General features: G+C 42.6%; 1 protein-coding gene and 1 long non-coding RNA gene across 3 annotated transcripts in view; both read left to right on the top strand.

Moving 5' to 3' along the window:
- Positions 1-23345, top strand: part of mpx (myeloid-specific peroxidase) — a 41952-nt gene that overhangs the window by 14507 nt on the left and 4100 nt on the right. For both annotated transcript variants that reach the window (XM_042070210.1, XM_042070212.1), the window contains exons 1-11: positions 16357-16413; positions 17057-17125; positions 19273-19357; positions 19508-19683; positions 19994-20126; positions 20265-20394; positions 20491-20697; positions 20829-21192; positions 21686-21846; positions 21997-22255; positions 23104-23274. In XM_042070210.1, coding sequence (XP_041926144.1) covers positions 17059-17125; positions 19273-19357; positions 19508-19683; positions 19994-20126; positions 20265-20394; positions 20491-20697; positions 20829-21192; positions 21686-21846; positions 21997-22255; positions 23104-23274 — 1753 coding nt within the window. In that variant the 5' untranslated portion in view covers positions 16357-16413; positions 17057-17058. Of the gene's footprint in view, positions 16414-17056; positions 17126-19272; positions 19358-19507; positions 19684-19993; positions 20127-20264; positions 20395-20490; positions 20698-20828; positions 21193-21685; positions 21847-21996; positions 22256-23103; positions 23275-23345 lie in introns of those variants that run through there.
- On the top strand, positions 6678-13587 carry LOC121689958. The gene is made up of 3 exons (XR_006024943.1): positions 6678-6732; positions 13227-13294; positions 13480-13587. It is a non-coding gene; the product is annotated as an uncharacterized LOC121689958 (long non-coding RNA).

Raw genomic sequence — 23345 nt, 5'->3', positions numbered from 1 at the left:
GGTACCCACAAATACATAATGCAAGTACAATGATAGTACCTGATAGTACATGTTGTTACACAGGTTGTACCACTGTACCTAATCAGGTAGGTACACTGTAACAGCGACACATTAAAATAAAGTGTTACCCTAAAATAATTATTAGGATTAGCTAAATGTATTTTTACATTTGCAGTAGTATTGTCGATGGGTTTAATAACACATCAAGGGGGGCCAGAACCTTGTGGTATTTGGGGGGCCTTGTCGTGGAAAAGTTTGGGAACCCCTGGGCTAGGCCACTGGTGCCAGTAACCATTTCATTTTTCAACTACATTTTCATATATATACAGCAAAGAATTTGGCTCAAGCAACATGGAGAAATCTCATGAGGAAGAAAATTGCCGCTGTGTGACGGAGAGTGCTTTGCATTACACCTTGTCTATGAGTCACCTCGGCGGCCGTTATCCCTTACTTGTCAGAGTAATTACATTCAAAAACATACCTTCATATTACATCACAATTTATAAAGGAACGAATTTTAAAAAGAAAAACTAAATATATCAGATGGATTACACAAATAATTAATAAGAAAAAACAAGATTTCTACCGTAATGTCCTGTTAAATTAAATATTTCATTGCGCTATTGCGCTGCATGGCCACCTGATGACGCCATTTCACTGCTTACTTTTACATCCAAAAAAGGCCCGAAGTGCAGTGAAATGCCTCCATTTGGTGGCCTGAAATATGTATTGTATTTATATTTAGAAAAGAAGTGACCATCGAAAAATCTTGTACTTCCTTGTCAATTATTTGTGTAATCCATACAGAGATGGGAAGTAACGAAGTACAAATACTTTGTTACTGTACTCAAGTAGATTTTGCAGATATTTTTACTTTACTTTACTATTTATTTTTTTGGCGACTTTTTACTTTTACTCCTTACATTTTAACACGAATATTGGTACTTTCTACTCCTTTTACAAAACTGGCTTGTTACTTTAGTTTCAAATAATTTTAGCCTACCGTTATTATTTTTCGCGTCATCAATAGCGGATCGGAATATAGGCTACTTTGCACTTGACGCACCACTAGGCCTACAAGATGACTTGATTTAGTACAGTACGCTGTGTTTGGAAAATAGGGTCCCGCTGGATTATGTATGGAGTATGTTTTAAAATAAGCGATTATATCTAGTCTGAAAAGTGATTTTCACACTTTCTTCTAATTAAAAGTGATTTTCACATTTTCTTCTCACATAATCTTCTAAGGACCACCATGCCTACAATATGCCGCAGCCTCTTTTAAGTGTCTCCTAGCACTAGCATAGACAGAAGTCAGGTACTCTTGATGTTGCACCACCCAATCAGTCGGTGGACTGTCCCTGTGGTCACCTCCAGTATTTCCAAGTAGGTGGTCGACTGGTAACTGTGGCTTCTGACCGCACATCAGCTCGTATGGGGAGTGCTGTGTGGACTGGTACACAGTGGTATTATAGGCGAACAGGAACTGAGGGAGCAACTGGGGCCATTTACGCTTCTTTTCAGGGGGTAAGGTCCTGAGCAAGTCATGAAGTGTCCTGTTGAAATGTTCACATTGACCATTCCCCTCTGGAGGATAAGTGGTGGTTCTAGTCTTTGTTATGATGTAGGTGTCACACAGGTGCTTCAACAGCTCCCCCTCAAAGCTGCGCCCCTGATCAGAGTGGATTCTCCTTGGCACTCCATACAAATAGAATCATCTCTCAGTTAGAATCTTAGCTACGGTGGAAGCTCTCTGATGAGGGGTGAGAAAGGCCTGGGTAAACTTTGAGAAAACATTTGTGACTACCAGAACATTCGCTTGTCCTGTGCTAGCCCAATCCAAGAGAGTAAAGTCAATGGAGATTATCTACAAAGGCTAAGTGGCTAACATATTTCCCAAAAAGGTTCTGGCTTGGGTTGTCTTGCTTTAGCAACCACACAGTGCTCACACTCAGATCACCACTTTTGCACCTCATGCCACATCTGGGGCCAGTAGCACCTCTGTCATATCAAATCTGTAGTCCTGTCCACCCCCAGATGGCCGTGGTTGTTGTGTAGGCTAGTGAGCACTTCGACTCGCAACACCTTTGGCAGTAAAAGCTGCAGCACTGGATCCCTGGAAGGAGGAGCCTGGATCGCTCGGTGCAAGGTCCCATCCATTTTCTGTATCTGGGACCACTGCTTTATCAACTGCGGACTTCCCTTGGTTCACTCCACTTGTCTTAACGGGTATGTGGTTGTCCCTGTCACCAAAACCACAGGTATCTGGAAATACAGGGATCAGTCCCTTGCAGGACTTTCAGGTCTCTTTTGGTTCGACCAGGGATGGTGTCCACCATACAAGATTCTGTTATCCAAGAGTCTTGGATGTTGGCATCAGATCAGCTCGAGATTTTGTAATATAGAGGGCAAGCTGAGAAACCCAGCAATGTTCCACAGCGCCCAGTTTCGCTGACTGCAGGTATTGGAGAGGATTGTTGTTAGTGTACACGGTGAACGTGTTGCCCAGGAGATACCTGCCATTTTTTTTTTTGTGATTGCCCACTTGACTGCAAGGAGTTTGAGTTTCATGGCACTATAATTTGACATGTTCCTCTCACTTGGCCGCAAGCCCCGGCTAGCAAACGCTGTAACCCATCCTTCTCCTGTGACAGAACTGCCCCCAATCCTGCATGGCTTGCATCCGTCTCTAAGATAAAGGGACGACTGAAATCGGCATAACCTAGGACTGACGCTTGAACAAGCCATTCTTTTAAGGCTCTTAATCCAGAAAAAGTTCTGAAGGCAAACCTGAACGCGACTACATTCAATGTTAACTATCCAATATTCAGATGTCTGTAATTGAAATGTGTGCAAATTAGTGCATAATTAATGAGATATTATTAAATTACATCCCTAAACATATATTTTCAAAAAACTTGTAATGCAAAAAAATATTGTCTCTACATAAATAATCAACTAGTAAAGTTTCATAAGAATATCAAGGAGTTAAATTTTTTACCCTAATCACCCGTTCTATGTTGCCTATGGAGGCCAGTTTTAGGCCGCAAATGCTAATTAGCAGGTTTAAAACTAAAAAATCAGCTAAGTAAGTATGATATTCAGAATCTCACATTTGTTTTCTCACATTTGACCCCCAAGTGATAGTAGTCCCAGTCTTAATTATGCATTATATAAATGATGTCATCTAAGTGTGAAAATGGATCGTGAAAATGTGAAGACAAAAAAATCTTGTTCCTTAGACTCTATACTAGCAAAATATGCAAAAAAAAATCAATTTTTACAAGAAAATCCAGCGGAATTACACAAGACATCGTACTAATTTGGGCAGCATTCATTCGCAGCAAATCATTGCAGCTTGATGGCAGTAACATTAACGTTAGCACGTAGTAGTATGTCTCCATTAAATTTAGTCAATAGCCTAATGCCCTCCTCCTCTCCTCGCCTTTGGTGCTTCCCTAACTTCTAGCTGCAGTGTAGCCTATATCCTTAGCAATAAGTAGGCTAGATGCAGCCTTGGGTCTTGAACAGAGATGTAGGCTAGTGGAGGCCGCTAAACGCAAGCAGACTAAACGCAGTTTACCCACCACTGAAATTTCAGAAATAGTTTATCCACCTCTCAAAAGAGTTTATTCACCAATTACAACTGTTAGCATTTAAAAATCACGCTGTATTATCCACAATAACAATATGTACACTCATCAACACTCTATGAACCACTTAATGCCACGTGTATTGTTATAAAGATTTGACAATAACCGCACCATCATCAAACATGTTCTGAATGCCTTTTCTAAAAATCTGATACCTTACTGTGATCACAGAATTCTTTTTTTACCACTACATTCTTGGTCTTGAAATATTCACATGAATCCATAGGAATTAAATATTCATGTTGTTTCATCCAATATTAGTTGTGCAGATGTATAGTCCATCTTATACACACACATGAAGCAATCAAAGAAAATGCAAAAATAGAGCCTTTTGTGTAATTTTTCCATTTTGTGTAGTCATTCTATATCAGAACCTGACACACAATCCAAATAGTCTACAACAATCCAAAAAGTCTATGACTTTTATTGTCAGTATGCATTTTGGGTAACCAAAAGTCCTATGAGGAGTTTCCATAAGGCATTACAAAATGCATGAGCATACCTTGGCAAATAATGGTCTAAAATACTGATTTTTCATTTTATATTGATCTACTTTTGCACACAGCTTCGCAAGTCCTGGTGCTAGACCTCAATTGTGTTTCTAAAATCATATCAAGTGACCTAGACTACAAGCCATTCAATTAAATAAATAATTCAACATGCATATACATTTTAAAATGAAAACAAAAAAATCCTGTGTGCTGGAACTGGGGAAACTTCCAAGAGACAGCTCAAACACCGATACTTACAGACACAGAAATTAAATTTGGAATGAGAAAATGAAACCTAAACAAAACACATGATATGTATCTTTTATGGATGCCTGAAACCCCCAGCACATGCATCATGCATCTCATGCATGTTCCTTAATGCCACTGGCACATTCTGCTCTGTAGAAAATGTATCTGACCTGAAAAGCTGTTGGATATATTTTGTACACTTTGACGCAAAATGAAGACAGGAGCCTGTGATCCAAAAGAACAATACAATTTAATTATCTTTGCAAAGAGAGAGAATGAGACAAAACAATGATTCGTACCCAAACTCTGACATGTTCTGCAGGCAAGCTTCTTTTATATCATGAAATCAGGGTGTGACAGTTAACATATGGCCTAAAACATGACATAGCTTGACCCTCAGGTCAGACAGTGCACTCGGTAATTGTGACATGATTTTCTCTCCGTTCCTCTGTGGTTGATTTTAAACTTTAACTTGGGCGACTCAGCATGTCTGGATATTAGCAAAAGCAGAACTATAAACAGAACACAAGGTTCATGTTCGTAGACTAAGACACAATAATATACATTATAATAATAACAATAAAGATTTATACCTAAACATAAGTCAAAATGACAGAACAGAAGATTCATACTGTATATGTGAACCAAAACAGCAGATACATGTGAAACTAAAACAGCAGATACATGTGACCCAAAACAGTACATCAAAACAGCATCATAAGGATGCATGTGAACTAAAACAGCATCATAAGGATACATGTGAACTAAACTGGATTAATTAAAAAATACTTTTTTTCCGGACTATAAAAGTCACACTTTTTTTTCATAGTTTGGCTGGTCCTGCGACTCAGGTGCAACATATATATATATATATATATATATATATATATATAGTTTTTTTCCTCTTCATGACACATTTTTTGACTGGTGCGTCTTATACTCAGGTGTGACTTATAGTCTGGAAAATACGGTATATGTTCTAAGGCAGTGTAGAGCAGTGATAACACTTGTAGAGCAGTGATAACTAAAATCAGAACACTTATAGGTTTCTTTAAGGCACACTGTAAAACGTTTCTGTAAATTTACACCCAGATTCCAACATTATTCACCGGTTTCCTTTAATAAACAGGACTTTCCGGTCATTAGTAAGACAAATGTGTAAAATCAGGCTCCAACACAAAGTCAAGTCAAAGTCAAAGTCAGCTTTATTGTCAATTTCTTCACATGTTCCAGACATACAAAGAGATCGAAATTACGTTTCTCACTATCCCACGGTGAAGACAAGACATATTTTTCCAATTTAAGTCCACAGACAAACATAACATTCAAGTAAACAAAAAGTAAGTAAATAAGTAAATAAGAGGGCACATATAATAATGAAAAAAATAAGAGCAGCAAAATTTGGTTGAAATTGTGCATAGACAGTCAATAAAATACTAGTGCAAAGTCAGGCCAATAAAAGGCTTGGGTAGTTCTGTTTGACCAAAGTAATAAAGAAAGTGGCATAGTGGTGCAAGTTATGTAAGAGCAGCAGAAGTGTTGTGTTTTCAGGACAACAACACCAAGTTGTAAAGTGTACAAGTGTGCAAGTGGAGTAGTGCAGGCGGCCATTGTGGGTCCAATGTCCAGGATGTTATGTAGCTGAGGGTGGAGGGGGGAGAGGAGGGAGGGAGTTCAGCATCCTTACAGCTTGGTGTATGAAGCTGTTGGTGAGTCTGGTAGTGCGGGAGCGCAGGCTTCTGTACCTCTTCCCAGAGGGCAGTAGATCAAACAGATTGTGAGCGGGGTGACTTGCATCACTCACAATTTTGGTCGCCTTGCGGGTGAGGTGGGTGGTGTAAATGTCCTTCAGGGAGGGGAGTGAAGCACCAATGATCCTTCCAGCTGTGTTCACTATGCGCTGCAGGGCTTTCCTGTTGTATTCAGTGCAGCTTCCGCCCCACACAGCGATACAGCTGGAGAGGATGCTCTCAATGGTGCCTCGGTAGAATGTGGTCATGATGGCTGGTGGAGCACTTGCTCGCCTGAGTTTCCGCAGGAAGTACAGGCGGCGCTGAGCTCTCTTTGCCAGTGATGCAGTGTTGGTGGTCCAGGAGAGGTCTTCACTGATGTGCACCCCCAGGAATTTGGTGCTGCTCTGTACACTGTTATTTACCACGCCCGTAATGTTTATTCTGGAACACACGTACTTCCTGTTATCTATTAACGTTACCTTTGTTCTGGTGATGGGAAGCTGTCTGCTGAGAGAAGACACCAGAGCCCGTTTACCTTTATTAGACATTCTCTGACAATACGTTGGAATCATACCCAAACCCATCGAAAGCCATCAACACAATAAGGTGAATTTCTGTCATCTTTGACCAGAAATACGTTTCAAAGCACACTGGTCATGTTTATACACGTTGTATAATACAACATCTCTGAATGTTAACGTTACACCTGGTGAAACGAAGTTAGCAGTGTTAACGTCAGCAAGACAAAGGAGATTGTTATCCGGAGAGGTCACACCCAACACCTGCCACTGACCGTCGACGGTGCTGTGGTGGAGAGAGTGAGTAGCACCAAATTCCTGGGGGTGCACATCAGTGAAGACCTCTCCTGGACCACCAACACTGCATCACTGGCGAAGAAAGCTCAGCACCGCCTCTACTTCCTGCGGAAACTCAGGCGAGCAAGTGCTCCACCAGCCATCATGACCACATTCTACCGAGGCACTGAGAGCATCCTTTCCAGCTGTATCGCTGTGTGGGGCGGAAGCTGCACTGAATATAACAGGAAAGCCCTGCAGCGCATAGTGAAAACAGCTGGAAGGATTATTGGTGCTTCACTCCCCTCCCTGAAAGACATTTACACCACCCACCTCACCCGCAAGGCGACCACAATTGTGAGTGATGCAAGTCACTCACCCCGCTCACAATTTGTTTGATCTACTGCCCTATGGGAAGAGGTACAGAAGCCTGCGCTCACGCACCACCAGACTCACCAACAGCTTCATACATCTGTCAGGATTCGTAAATAGTTCGGACCCAAGTGCAGAGTTAGTTCAAAAAGTTTTCAACAGAAGAAAACAACTCCAACAAAAAACTTCCCGTCATATGGTGGAAACTGAACAAAAGGCAGACCCTCGGTCAAAAAACTGAAAATGGAAAACTGAAAATGGCAAAAGGCTGACAAACCAGAAACACAGTCCAAAGAGTAATCCACAGGCAGGCAAAGGTCAGGTCCGAGAAGCAGTCCAAAAGGCACAGACAGGCAGATAATCCAAAACGGCAGGCAAATCCAAAAGACAGGTCACAGGCAGAATTCAAACAGGCAGGTAGACAGAACAACAGGTAGAATCCAACAGAGGCTTATAAGTGCTCAGACAAAATGGTGGGACAATCTGACAAACTGGGGCTGACAACACACAGAATAAGTAGGCCTAATCATTAGGACTAAATAAAGAACAGGTGAGCAGACAATCAGAAAGGGGCAAACAAGAAACAGGTGAGCACAAAATGGCTGACTAGGCTGACAACAGGAAGTGAAACATGACAAGTGAGGGCGGGATCTTTACACAAAGAAAACAAAGGCACATGATTGCAAATATCCAAAATGTCCAGCAGGTGTCATGAAAGCAGGAATACTGACCCCCCCCCCCCCTTAACGAACGCCTCTCGGCGTCAAAGCTGGGTGACGTGGGTGTTGTTGGCGAAAGTCTCTGATGAGCGTCTTATCCACAATGTGGCGGGCTGGAACCCACATCCGCTCCTCCGGACCATACCCCCTTCCAGTCGACCAAAAACTGGAGACCACACCCGCGTCGACGAACATCCATCAGCTTCTCCACAGTGTAGACAGGGCCCCCATCGATGAGTCGGGGGGGAGGAGGGGACACAGCCGGGGGAGACAGAGGACTGTGGCAGACAGGTTTTATCCGGGACACGTGGAAGGTGGGATGTTCTCGGCGAAGTGAGAGGGGCAGGTGCAACCGGACTGCAGATCGACCAAAGACCCGTTCAATGACATAGGGGCCAATGAAGCGAGGAGCCAGCTTACGTGAGTCCACTCGGAGAGGTAGGTCCTTAGTGGAGAGCCAAACCCTCTGTCCCCTCCTGTAGTGGGGGGCCTCAACCCTTCGACGGTCTGCCAGCCGCTTGACCTGGGCACTAGAGCGTAACAGAGAGGCCCGAGCACGTCGCCATGTCAACTTGCACCGCCGGACAAACGCCTGGACAGAAGGAACCGAGGCCTCAAGTTCCTGAGAAGAAAAGAGAGATGGTTGGTAACCAAGGCAACATTGAAATGGGGAGAGACCCGTAGAACAGGAAGGGAGTTGTGGGCATACTCAGCCCATGCCAGATGCTGACTCCAGGACGTGGGATTCTGGGAAGCCAGGCACCGAAGGACCCTCTCAAGGTCCTGGTTGGCCCGTTCTGTCTGGCCATTGGTCTGAGGATGGAAACCTGACGAGAGGCTGGTGGTGGCTCCAATAAGCCTACAGAATTCCTTCCAAAATGAGGACACAAATTGAGGACCTCAGTCAGACACTATGTCAAAAGGCAACCCATGGATCCTAAAGACATGGTTAACCATGAGGGAAGCAGTCTCCTTAGCAGAAGGGAGTTTAGCCAGGGGAACAAAGTGCACACACTTGGAGAATCTATCGACTCGTCGAATAGTCAGAACAACAGAGTTACCACTGGAAGGGGGCAGACCAGTCACAAATTCCAATGCTATGTGGGACCACGGTCGTTTGGGTACCGGGAGTGGCTGGAGGAGTCCAATGGGTGGTTGATTAGAGCTCTTGTTCCGGGCGCAGACCTGACAGGCAGCGATGAAGGCTCGGACATCTGCAACCATTCGGGGCCACCAAAACTGTTGCTGAAGAAACGCCATAGTCCTCCTAACTCCGGCATGGCAGGTCAGTCGGGAACAGTGACCCCACTCCAAAACCTGAGGACGGACAGAACTGGGGAAAAACAAGCGGTTAGGGGGACCACCAGCTGGAGCAGGCGCCTGTTGTTGGGCATTGTAAACCACAGATACTATATCCCAGGAAACTGCACCCACTAAACAGTGAGGAGGCAAAATGGTGTTAGGGGCTGGAGTAGCATCAGGAACTCTAAACTGTCTAGAGAGAGAATCAGGTTTAGCATTCTTAGAACCTGGACGGAAAGACAAAGTAAAATTGAATCGACTAAAGAAAAGAGACCACCTGGCCTGGCGTGCATTGAGTCGTTTCACAGACTTCAAATATTCCAGGTTCCTATGGTCCGTCCACACAAGGAAAGGAACCTCAGACCCCTCTAGCCAGTGATGCCATTCCTCAAGAGCGAGCTTGACCACCAGAAGTTCTCGGCCCCCCACATCGTAGTTCCTCTCAGCAGGTGTCAACTTGTGGGAGAAAAAAGCACAAGGGTGCAACTTATTGTCCTTCTTGGATCTCTGGGATAGGACAGCTCCAGCCCCTACCTCCGAGGCATCCACTTCAACAATGAACTGACATGACGGATCCGGCATGATCAGAATGGGAGCAGAGGTGAAACGCCTCTTGAACTGCTGGAAAGCCTTCTCTGCCCCTTCCCACCAGCAAAACCTGACTGAGGATGACGTCAGAGCAGTCAGAGGGGAGGCAATAGAACTGTAGTCACGGATAAATCTCCGGTAGAAATTAGCAAAACCCAGAAACTTCTGCAGATCCTTGCGGGACTGGGGGGTAGGCCAATCAATAACTGCCTTGATCTTCGAGGAGTCCATCTCAATACCACCTTCAGAGACAACAGAGCCCAAAAAGGATGTGGAGCGTTGATGGAACTTGCACTTCTCTGCTTTTACATACAGTTGGTTCTCTAGTAACCGCTGGAGGACTAACCGGACATGCTGAACATGGTCACGAAGAGACCTGGAAAAAATTAGGATATCATCCAAATAAACAAAGACAAACTTGTTTACCATGTCTCTCAGCACATCATTGGCAAGGGTCTGGAAGACAGATGGCACGTTGGTAAGTCCAAAGGGCATTACGAGGTACTCATAGTGCCCTGTGGGTGTGTTAAATGCCGTCTTCCATTCATCTTCCTCCCTGATTCGCACCAAGTGATAGGCGTTGCGAAGGTCCAATTTGGAAAACACTGTGGCCCCCTGTAACAGTTCAAATGCAGAGGACATCAAGGGCAGAGGATATCTGTTCTTAACAGTGACTTCATTGAGGCCCCGGTAATCAATGCAAGGTCTTAGTGATCCGTCCTTCTTGCCAACAAAGAAGAACCCTGCCCCTGCTGGAGAGGAAGAGGGACGGATAATACCTGCTGCTAGGAGTCCTCAATGTACTTTTTCATGGCCATATTCTCAGGGGGGCGACAGAGAGTACAGGCGACCTCGAGGGGGAGAAGCTCCAGGAAGCAGGTCTATAGAGCAATCATATGGCCGATGAGGTGGTAGAGAGGTAGCCTTGGACTTACTGAAGACAGGTCTCAGGTCAAGGTATTCCTCTGGAACCATTGACAGGTCCGGAAACTCCTCAGGTAACTCAGAAAAAACAGGTAAATGGTTAAGGGCAGACCTCAGACACTGGGAATGACAGAATGAGCTCCAGCCCAAAATAGAATTATTCACTCAATTAATGTGTGGGTTATGTTTGACTAACCAAGGGTGACCAAGGACTATGGGAATCTGTGGTGAATCAATAACATAAAATGCAATCTCTTCAGTGTGATTACCAGAGAGCATCAAACTCACCGGGGATGTGATATGGGCTACCTTGGCAAAACAGGTCTTATTTAGTGCTGAGGCAGTTAGTGGAGCTTGCAGGGTGGTTACTGGAACTTCCCATCTGGCAGCCAGTGATGCGTCGATGAAGCTCTCCTCAGCCCCAGAGTCAATGAGGACAAAGGTGGTGTGTTGATGGCCCCTCCACATCACAGTTGCTTGCAGGACAGTGCGGAAGGACGGGGAGACTTTTGAGGGGATTGCGCTTACCAGAACTCCCCGCCTTACTGGTGAGCATCGTCTTTTGCTGGACAGGTTGAAACAAAATGACCACGCTGACCACAGTACAGACAGGGGTGAGAATCCAACCTTCGCTGTCTCTCAGCTGGCGAAGGTCTAATCCGGTCTACCTGCATTGGCTCCGGAGCAGGTGGAGTGGATGACCTTGATCCTACCTCAAGGGCCTGAAGAGGGAAACTGTTCCCTCGATGAAGCTCGGTCCGCTGAGAGCTACTGGTTGTCTTCAACCGATTAAGCTGACCTAGCCGAGTGTCCACTCGGATAGCCACATCCACGAAGCCATCAAATGAAGAAGGTAAGTCACGAGGAATGAGTTCATCCTTAATCGCTTCAGACAGTCTATTGAAGAATGTAAGAGTGCGGAATTTAATTGCAAAGTCAGACACTGACCTGCGCCCTTGACGGAGGTTGAGGATCTCACGAGCAGCCTCCCTTCCCTGTTTTGAGCGATCGAAGACCTTCTTCATTTCATCAGTGAACTGAGTGAAATTATCCTGGATCTCCACCCTGTTGCTCCAGATAGCCGTTCCCCACTCACTGGCTTGATGAAATTCATTCTGGACTCTCTATCCGACCACATAAAGACCTCGGGATACTTTGGTTTGGCTTTAGGGACCCTCTACTCACTACCACGTAAGTGTAATGTTGTTTGGAACTGTAGAAAAGGTATAAAAATAGCGTTTTGTAGCGGCGAAATGACATGCCCGCGTCACTTCCAGGCTAACGAGTTTTGACTAAAAACGGTAACATCGAACTTTCTCAAAACACATCCGAATGACATGATTTGGATGTCAACTCAACGTATGTACTCCCAATCATCCGTAAATTGATCTAAAGTGCATTTTACTCCGGATAATTCCTTTAAGCCATGCGTTATCGTTATCACTTGTCGATCAAATTTTACGTTTCTTCATTGCAATCTGAAGCCATCTAAATGTATTGGTATGTGTAGGGTATGCATAGTTTTTCAAAGTTTAACTCGCGTGATTTACCTGCTATAACACGTGCTTGCTAGCTAAGTCTGCTTAGCATCATCAGTTTAATAAACCAGTGGCCAACTAAACAATATGGAATAAATGGATCAGTGTTGACTGCTGCTTTCAGTGTTTACTTGTATGCGTGGATTTCTCCCGTGCTGGTAATTACTTAAAGTTGTGTTAGGTCAGTTTATAAAGCTAATGCTAGTTAGTAGCCTAGCTAGCTCTTCATAGCAGAGGTGGTTGCATGACACGCGTATGGTATTCCTCCTGAGTTCATTTGAGCTAGCGGCATGCAACAGGAAGATGTTTACATGTCAGATATGTGGGCATCAGTCCACTGCGTCTATTTATGTGAGTACCTCAATTCATGACAATGTACCCAATATAGACCTTCCATGCTGTGTTCCAGATTGTCAAATGAAATTTAAGACACATGCAGGTCTTGAATTTCCCCTGGGGATCAATAAAGTATCTCTATCTATTTATTTATCTATCTAGGTCTTAAGACACACATATATAGAAACCATAAACAATGTGGTTTTGATAAGACAGACACAATTTCAAAGGCAACCTCACTTTGCACACACATATACACATTCCTCACACAAACATCTTATCACACCCGCCTCATCACTTTTAATAATTCAACGGCAGACACACACACACACACACACACACACACACACACACCTTTCATACTCACCTTGCAGACAACTCTCACATTCACTCACTCCTTACATACATACACACACACACACACACACACACACACACACACACACACAGATTACATTCACTTTCACTTTCACACACACACACACATCATGAAGAGTTGTTGAGTGCCTTTCTTTTCTTTTGCTAAGGGATGTGCGACTGTAGCTGATGTTGAGTCTTCCAAGCCTACCTTTGACGCCTCACCTGATATTACTAGGTATTGTTTGTTTTCATTTACTAGAGTAATAATGATCAACATATACATATTTAAATCAACTTTTGAACACTAAATGTTTTTTTTCTGTATTGAATTTTGTTTGGAAAAAATCCTAAAAGGAATCTAATCATAGTTGACATGTGGATCTATATCTTAAATTGAATATGATAAATAATTTTTTTCAGGTGAACGACAAGGTAATCATCAAAAGTGGATGGTCAGCATTGAATCCTTAATCGTTTGTGAAGGGTCCAACCTCGACACATTTCTAACAGGCCTTGCGACATGTTTCTCCAACTTCTACATTCTGAATCTGCAATATCAGGCGGAAGCAGCTTGCACCCTTGAATTCATCCAGAGGTAAGTTCATGCCACACTTTCGGACCAGAATTTGTTTTATGTGTGGTATGTATTGGGGGGGTTGTGTAGTAGTCTACTATGTAGTTATAAGCACTACTATGCAGGATTACACCTTCTGAAGAGAGCAATCATGCATAGTACTGCTGTAATAACCACAGAACACTATACTTCTATTTCATACAACTGATTAAATCAAATATAAATGCAGTTACAGTAAGTAATAAATGTCAGTTTAAAAGCACAATTTTCCTCTCCATGAATCCTAGTGTACCCTATCATTTTTGTAACTCTCTCTCTCTCTCTTTCTCTCTCTCACAGAGAAAAGGCCCAGAAGAAGCCCAAGAACAATCACTAATAAGTGAATGTTACTTGATTTCTTATGAATGTTACTTGATTTCCTCCCTGATTATCATTTATACTCATCTCTGTACTTTAAATTCTTCTGGACATAATCTGTCAGTTTATTCATTCTCACATGTACACAAGCCCAATGTGATGCAATGATATTGATAATTGATAAGTATCTGTGATAATTAATCTTATTTGATTTTGAAATAGTACTACTGTAGATAACATGTCTACAATTTACATACATATGTGATACACAAGCCTAATGCAATGTTTTTATTTTCCATGATAATTCTTTTGTACCTTATTCCCGATTGTTGAAATAGTACTAGATCACGTGTTTACATTTTACATGCATACGTGATACACAAGCCTAATGCGATGTTTTTGTTTTTCATGATAATTCTTCTGTACCTTATTCCTTGTTTTTTGAAATACGATTTTCAAAATACTACTAGATAGCGTGTCTACATTTTAAACGGGCCTAATGCAATGTTTTTTTTTTCCCATTGTAATTCTTCTGTCTTATTGCCTGTTCTTTGAAATCCGATTTTCAAACTATGTATCTACATTTTACATTCATACATGATACACGAGCCTAATGCGATGTTTTTATTTTCCATGATAATTCTTCTGTGTCTTATTCCCTGATCCTGAAATATGATTATAGTCAGTCTTCATTTTCCTAAATTACTATTTACTATTATCTTGCTTCATGTCCCTTCATCTTTCAAAAAGATTACTTTACTGTTAGACTGTCAAGTAAGTGCTGTGAAATAAAATATCTGTTAAACTACAAATAAGTAACTGATGTGAAAAAATGGATTTTTAATCTTTAAAATGTTGATTTGAGAGTGGATGAACTCAATATATGGCACTTGTTTCCTGTAATTGTAAAAAATTAAAGACCTGTTGTGAAGATCACATTTTTTTCTTATTAGTCAACATGAAAATTATGTTATATACTTAACAGGAATTTAATGTTTTGGTAGTCTGCCGTTAAACAACGGGAAGCTCCTGGAAATCCTGCCAGTTGTTTCCTGTTAGTTCACAGGAAATTAATGTTGTTATTTTACATACAAGGATACAAGGAAGTTTATTGTCACATGCATATAGTTACTGGAATTAACTTAATGTTAAACCAGGGCACCGTTAAATAACAGGAACTTCCTGGAAACTCTGCTGCCAGTTCATTCCTGTTTTTTTACGGGAAATTTTTTAATAGTGCAGTGATACTTTTCTTAATTGTCAACATAAGCAAGCAGGTATATATTTTTTAGGGCTGTCAAAATAACTGATTAATTTCGATTAATTAATTTGAGAAAAAATAACTGATTAAAAAAATTAGTGCAGATTAATCGATTCCGTATGACCTTTGACCCCGAGCCGTTCTAGTCAGTAAAAACTGTCCTGTCGTCATAACACTAAATAATTATATCAGGATATATAGATTAGTTTTAGCTTGAGTGTACTTAAAATGTAATGTTAAACATGATCAATTAAGTTCAAGTTCAAGTTCGGTTTATTGTCATATGTATAGTAAGCCTACAGTACAATGCAATGCATTTTGCTCCATCACTCACATGCAGTATAACAGACAAGGAGACATACAACAGACAAAAACAGACATAAAGTGCATAGTGCAAGACAAGTAAAGTCTGGCGGTCGTAGACAATGGTGCATGTTACACTTTGTGCAAGAAAAGTGACAATTAACACAAAAACCTTGAAAATAACAAAAGTTTGATGAGAATATAATATCTATGTGGTAATATTTTAGATGTAAATGTCATGTAGAAAAACATCAATAGACTTCCTGGAAAGGATAGGCTTACAGGCATAGGTCCAACCTTTAGGTTTATCAACTTCTCAGCAACCTCTTTATGGCACAATCAACAGGATACAATGTTCATCAAAGGTCAAAATCCCTGTGCACAGCCCTTCTTGCTCCAGGTGCTGATGGTGTGCAGTATAAGTATTGAAAAGTCAAAAGAGTAGTATACATCGCACACTGGAGGGTATATTTTGCTGACTTTATTTGGCGTGAACAACGCGTTTCGCAAGTTGCTTCATCAGGTTCACGTTCACAGTCAATCTGACACCCAGGATACAATATTTGTTAGAGTCATTATAATGTTCTGCTGAAAGCAATATAAATAATTTAGATATCATACAAAACAGTTCTAAACTAGGTCAACAAGGAAGAATCTGTTATCTTCAGGAAACACCGATGAATACCACTGCCGTGAAACAAATGATCAATAAATAACTCACGAGGAGGAAGAAGGAACTGCTTGTAGCCCACACACTCTTCCCACATAGTGTATTGGGGGCGCGGCTCCAGAACTGTATATAAAGTTAGACCTAGCAGACACTCAACATTCAACTCTACTGAAGACTCAGACTGAACAGGTGAGGTTTAATTGTGTTGAGTGCTCATATATCAGATGAGTTTGCAGCGTTTTGAAGTTGATAGCTATAGTAAGGGGCTATATCATGTTGCAGCATCATGGTTATTCGGTAATGGTTTCATGTCATCTATATATTATTGTGTGGCAGCAGTTTTCATAGGATCGAACCTGCTTAGTCAAAATGAATAGACTTGTCTTCAAAGTGAAGTGTATTGTATTTTCTCTTTGAAAACTGCAGACCCATCTATAAATGAAAATGTTTTCTATGATGTGGGAAAAGTCAAGTGTCAGCATCAGTGTTTTTAACAATTTAACATAATGCAATGCAAAGATAGGGGTGGTAGTATGCCAACTGTTAAGGTGATGCCAGAATAGCATGTGCATCTCATATCTACTCTCCTACACTATGGCTGACAAGAGTACAAAGCAAAGAGGTGGACATGTCATCATAATTAAAGTCATAAGTCATTACTTGGGCATAATAAAATGAAAAACTGAGATCAGTTCCCTTAAGCTACTGAACTGTTGATATAACTGTGACACATTCTTAGTTTGGCAAGCATGCAATGCAGCATTTATTGCACATTTCTTATCTTTAAAGGGAGCTCTCAGCCTTCATAACGACTATATTTGTCTTGTTTCAGATATGAATCTGTCTACCTTCCTGTCAGTCACTGGGCTCTACCTGTTGCTCAGCTGGTGTGATGGCTCAGGTAAGTTATTTGATCAAGAAATATTTAAAAAGACATTTCAAGCTTTCCAAAAAGAAATGGAATATTGCGGAATTTACTTTTCTGTTGAATACTTGCGATAAATAACATTAAAGGCACTCTGACTTCTGAACTTACTTGAACCCTTGGTAAAATAATGGTGTAAGATAGGAACAAGACTTGCGTTGTGCTTGGCGCCACAATGGGCCGGGTTAAGATGGGGCCCATAATGTTGATTGAGAATTTTAAATTCCAGTCCGTAACAGAAAAAAATACTGATATCTCAATGAACCATATGACATCAGTATTGGTCCAAATAATGTGTTAGCCCATGATGATATTAAATATCTCCAGAGCTGTTTGAAGGATCTTCATTCAGACTTGTTATACTTACTAACTGTAAGGGCCTGATGAACTGAATAGTTACTCAAGGTTGTGGGGGATCATGCGCAGAAATGGAAATGCAGTGTTTGTATATCTCCAAAGCAGTTTGAAGGATCTTCATCAAACTTTCCACAGTTAATCCCTAAAATAGGCCATGGGCCAGAAGGGACTACTACCATGAATTTGCTTTTTTTAATGGTCAAGGCCAAAATGTATCAGCCATAAATTTGGTTTACCAATATAAAATAGAGAACTTTGTGCATGGTATGGAGGTAGGTGGGGCATATTTGAACTCATGTTAACTCACATCTAGAGGGTGTAGAGTCTGTAGACTAAATATGTAATTTAGGCTTTTTAATTAGTTTGCCTTAAAGGAGAATTCCGGTGTGATATTGACCTAAAGTGTATTGAAACATGATACCGAGTGTGAACGTATGTCTCATAGCCCATCTCGGCTTGTCCCCTGCACTCCAAAATCTGGCGCTAGTTAGCCGATGCTACCAACAGCTTTTTCAATAGTGGTTGCTTCGGCATCGGGCTAGCCATGCAAATAAATCACTGTTTTACACCCATTTACGAGGCTCAATGTATCTCCACACTTCATTGGTAGACTTCCGAGGGCCATGATAAGGGATCAGATTCCAAAAATAATTCAGTGGAAATGCATGGATTCCAGTTAAAAATAATTCAGTGGAAATGCATGGATTCCAGTTGCTGCTACTGGAAGAAACTGGAATCCATGCATTTCCACTGAATTATTTTTGGAATCTGATCCCTTATCATACCTGTTCATTCTTACTCGTTGCTCGACTTATCGTGACTAAATTCAAGATGGCTGCAAACGCTAAACTCCGTGAAGATACTGTCTGTATAAATCGTCTCGTAAGTAAACTACCAGTGCTTTTTCATTCTACCAATGAAGTGTGGAGATACATTGAGCCTCGTAAATGGGTATAAAACAGTGATTTATTTGCATGGCTAGCCCGATGCCGAAGCACCACTATTAAAAAAGCTGTTGGTAGCATCGGCTAACTAGCGCCAGATTTTGGAGTGCAGGGGACAAGCCGAGATGGGCTATGAGACATACGTTAACACTCGGTATCATGTTTCAATACACTTTAGGTCAATATCACACCGGAATTCTCCTTTAATATTACAGGCCAAAATACTTCAGCTGTATACTTGGCTCACCTATACAATATAGGACTATGTATTGTGAATGATATGGAGGAAGGGATGTACTGTAGTAACTTTTGTTAATGCGCATACAGAGGGTGTAATCTTTAAAATAATATATAGTGTACAGTAGGGGGTTGAATGGCCTTTCCCTTAATGGTAGAGGACGAAATGTAGATAGCAAGTGAATAACAAATTCTGACCATTGTTATTTGAAATAATTATTTTGTTTTGTTTTTTTGGGACAAGAAATTACCATCACCTTGACCATTACAATGAATTTGACCCCCCAACGTCTTCATTCACCCAGAAATGGTTCACCCAGAAATGGACCTAGAACCTATGATTTGATAGTAAAACCATCAAAATTGACCCATTAGGTGTGGAGATTTGCTATTCTTACTTTCCATCTAACTCTTTTGGCAGCCATTTTGGAAATATGCCAATGTTCACAAGATGTCCTAAGGATACCCAAAATGCAAAAACCTCAATAACCATTTCCCCCTGACTATTAATGTTTTTTACCCTGTTGGTTAGAAAAATATGCAACATTATATGACAACATAACATCCCATTTTGTTCCTCCACAGAAAGCCCAGGTCGACCTTTCATCCTAGAAGCTGTTGAGGAGGCAAAGAGGGTCGTGAATGAGGCCTACAAGTATTCACGTGAAGAGTAAGCAAATTCTCTATACAGTCATTGTTATCCATCTCTTGGTGTTATTTAAGTGGGAAAATCATGGGTGAGTTTTTGTGTGAATCCGTATAAAATATAAAAGTATGGTCATGAACGTATGGTCATGTTCTGCCATGTCCCACCCTGTAGGAGTCTGAGGAGAGTGCGCAGAGAGGACATCCGCCCCTCAGATATTTTGCGACTGATGAAGCAGCCAGCACGGGATACCCGGAATGCAGTGAGGGCCGCCGACACCATGGACATCGCCCTCGGGCTCATCCACCAGAAGGCCCATCACATCCACAAGAGATCGATCAATGCCACAGGTCAGACATGAGGAAAACCCACTGTGGTAATGAAAGGTTCTATGGCATGGTGGAGCTGTGATAACGGACGACCCGGGTTCAATTCCTGCAATTGCAAATCCATTTTAGATAAAGCTTCCGCTAAATATCAGTCAACTTTAACTTTGATAAAGCACTATATAAATGCATGTTGTTGTTGTTGTTGTTGTTCCTTTTGTTGTCAAAAACAATACTTGGATTCTGTGACACCCATCCATACAGTAGGTTCACAAAAATGTCCTTGGCGTTGTGTTATGGTGAGCAGAGGACTCACTGTGTCTCCCTCTTTCAGACCTGATCACAGAGGACGAACGGCAGCTCATTGAGCGTCTCACAGGCTGTACTAGTCGTGTCCTGACCCCATCCTGCAGAACAACCCCTTTAATCAACAAGTACCGTACCGCCACCAGTGTCTGCAACAACAAGTGAGTGCTGCAGATCAGTCTCATTTCAAAGGATTTCCCCTAAGACTACATCAGTCTGCTGAGTTGTTAGAGTAATGTACATGTGCCTGTCAGTGGGCAAAATACATCAGATTGAATTGTGTGTTCCTCTATTCCCAGGAAAAACCCAAGGCTTGGAGCTTCAAACACACCTTTTGCCAGATGGCTGCCGGCCGAGTATGAAGATGGCATTTCTCAGCCAAAAGGGTGGGACCGGAATAGAAAGTACAACAATTTTCTGCTTCCTCTGGTAAGATGATGACGGCATTGATGATGATGATGATGAGATGATAATGGTGGTATCTTCTCATCTGTGGCTCATATTCTCTCTCATGTTTTCTTTCAGGTGAGAGAGGTGTCCAACCGTATCCTGAGCACCACTGACAATGGTGTTGAGAGTGACAATGAATTCTCCTACCTGGTGACGATCTTCGGTCAGTGGAATGACCATGACCTGACATTCACGCCTACCTCCCCCAGCATACGCTCTTTCAGCAGTGGCCTGGACTGTGACACCAGCTGCAAGCAGTCCAATCCCTGTTTCCCCATACCGGTCAGTGACATACTTTCTTCCACTCTTCTCTCTGACTCCTTCTCTTTCTCTCTCTGTCTTTCTGTATATCCATCTTTCTATTTCTTTGTGTCTTTCTCACCTATCTGTCTGTTTGCTCGTATCCGTCACAGGCCCCTACAGGAGACCCCCGGCTGTCCCAAGACACCTGCATCCCAGTGTTCCGCTCAGCTCCGACCTGCGGCACCGGGAACAGTGCCTTCATGTTCGGCGGGCAGGCCAACGTGCGTGAACAGATCAACTCGCTGACGGCCTTTGTGGATGTGGGCCAGGTCTACGGCTCGGAGGACAGCCAGGCACGCGACCTGCGCGACCTCACCAATGACGGAGGCCTGCTGCGCGTCAACCAGAGGTTCCGTGACCCCTCGGGCAACCGGGAGCTGCTGCCATTCTCGAGTGTGGAGGGAAACATGTGCGCTACACGCCGACCAATCACCAATGACACCACTGCAGAAGAAGTGCCTTGTTTTGTGGCAGGTACTCATTTCTTACTTGCTGTTTTCTCTTCTTTTATACTCTTCCATTGTGGGGGCACTGTGGCTCAAGTGGCTACAGCGTCCATACCACATTTGGCTTCAAGTGCCCACGAGGACCCAGGTTCAAGTCCAATCTGCGGTCATTTCCCGACCCCACCCCATGTCTGTCTCCCACTTGCTTACTGGTCATATCCAAATGAAGGCAAAAAGCCCTAATATATATACTTTATGGACCCTTTCAAGAGAGTTCCATTATCAGCATCGTAGTTGGCCCCACAAGACTTCCTTTTCAACATTCCATATGTTATCTTAATGCAGAGGAAGTAGATTGGGAACCAAATAGAACGGTCAAGCATTGTTTTTGTTTTTGTTGTTGAAAGGGTCTATACTCTTTATACTCATTGCTCTCCCTCTCCCCCCCCTGGGAAGTTTCATGTTCATACGCTTCCTGGCACCAAGCTCTACCCGTGTCCCCATCTGCTGGTTGTGTGCAGGTGATGCCCGTGTCGATGAGAACATTGGCCTGACGTCTCTCCATACTTTGTTCCTGCGGGAACACAACCGGCTGGCTCGGGCCCTGCGGCAGCTCAACCCCCACTGGAGCAGCGAGACCCTCTACCAGGAGGCCCGCAAGATCCTGGGTGGCTACCACCAGGTGGGGCTACTGAGCACACACATGTTCCTTCTCCTTCCACACAGTTAACTCATACTACTTTGCCTATTTTGGTGAAGAGCTTCGCACAGCTTTTTCATCCTCTTTAGGTCTCCTTTACCTCTCTTTCCAATACATTCTGTGCTATTTCAGGTCATTGTGTACCGTGACTACCTGTTGCACATCATTGGCCCTGAGGCTCACAGCAGATACCTGGGCACTTACTCGGGCTACAACGACAGCGTGGACCCAAGTATCTCCAACGTGTTTGCCACAGCTGCCTACCGCTTTGCCCACAATACCATCCAGCCACTGATGTTTCGTCTGGATGAGAACTACAATGATAACCCCCAGTTTCCCAGCGTACCCCTCTTCAAAGCTTTCTCTACCCCATGGAGGCTGATCTTTGAAGGTTAGTGTGAGCATCTCAAAAGAAATATGGTAAAAGTTCTTCATCTCCAGCCATAGATACGTTCGGCATCTAGTCATAATCGTGGGTACTGCCCCCAAATGGACCGACATGGGGGAGAGAGTTTTATTCGATTGAGTGCAACCTAATGGAGGTGCACCGGCATAAGTACAGAAAACACTTTAACAAGGTTAAAACTTGCAAATATCAATAAATGGCACAAGAAAGGTTTGGACTGGGACTTATGAGTCAGTAGGGTTAAGGGTAACATTAAGTTCCACAATTTTGATAATTCCAGTTACACTGTCAGAACTGTCGAGTGGACTCATTGTAGAACAGTTTTTAATGGCCAGACTGTTTAGCTCGGTTTAGCAAGCTAAGCCTTAAGCCACAACACCACATACTCATAAATTGCACCTTAATTTATTCTCACATGTATGAATATTCCCTACAATATGAATTGGACCATATGAATAGTTTTAGCAAATAATGTGTACTAGTTAGCTATGTTACACTGATTGTATAACGTTATCATAAAGTTATCAAAGCTAGTTAGCAAGCTATGGAAGCTAACATCAGATGTTAGCCACCAGAGAAATTTGTCGTCAACATTGGGAAATCGAGGATTGGGTGAAAGCATACTTTGGACAGTTGAAACTATTGTGTTCAGAAACAAGCTAAATCCCATCTGTACTTAAAACAAATGTATAAAGTGTAACTGCTAGCGATTATGCCCATTGTATGCTGTTAGCAGTCCTACCTCGCTGTGGTAGCCTAACCTATATGCTGAATTGATCTATGTATGTTCAGTTAACTACATGAGCTTCAAAATCCTGTTACCCCCACTTCAGGTGGCGTTGACCCTCTGATCCGGGGCCTGGTCGGGCGACCGGCTAAGCTGAACACCCAGGACCACATGATGGTGGATGCCCTTCGGGAGAAGCTCTTCAAGTTTACCAGTCGCCTGGCGTTGGACCTTGGCTCCCTTAACCTCCAGCGAGGCCGAGATCATGCCTTACCTGGTACTGCGCTAAACATGATTAGTTTGCTGTGAATTTTACTGTCCAAAGACATTACATGTATTTTGTGCTTA

The sequence above is a fragment of the Alosa sapidissima genome, chromosome 18 (genome assembly GCF_018492685.1).
Source record: "Alosa sapidissima isolate fAloSap1 chromosome 18, fAloSap1.pri, whole genome shotgun sequence".
In the NCBI taxonomy this organism is placed as follows: Eukaryota; Metazoa; Chordata; class Actinopteri; order Clupeiformes; family Clupeidae; genus Alosa; species Alosa sapidissima.
This window is presented reverse-complemented; position numbering and strand designations above follow the sequence as displayed.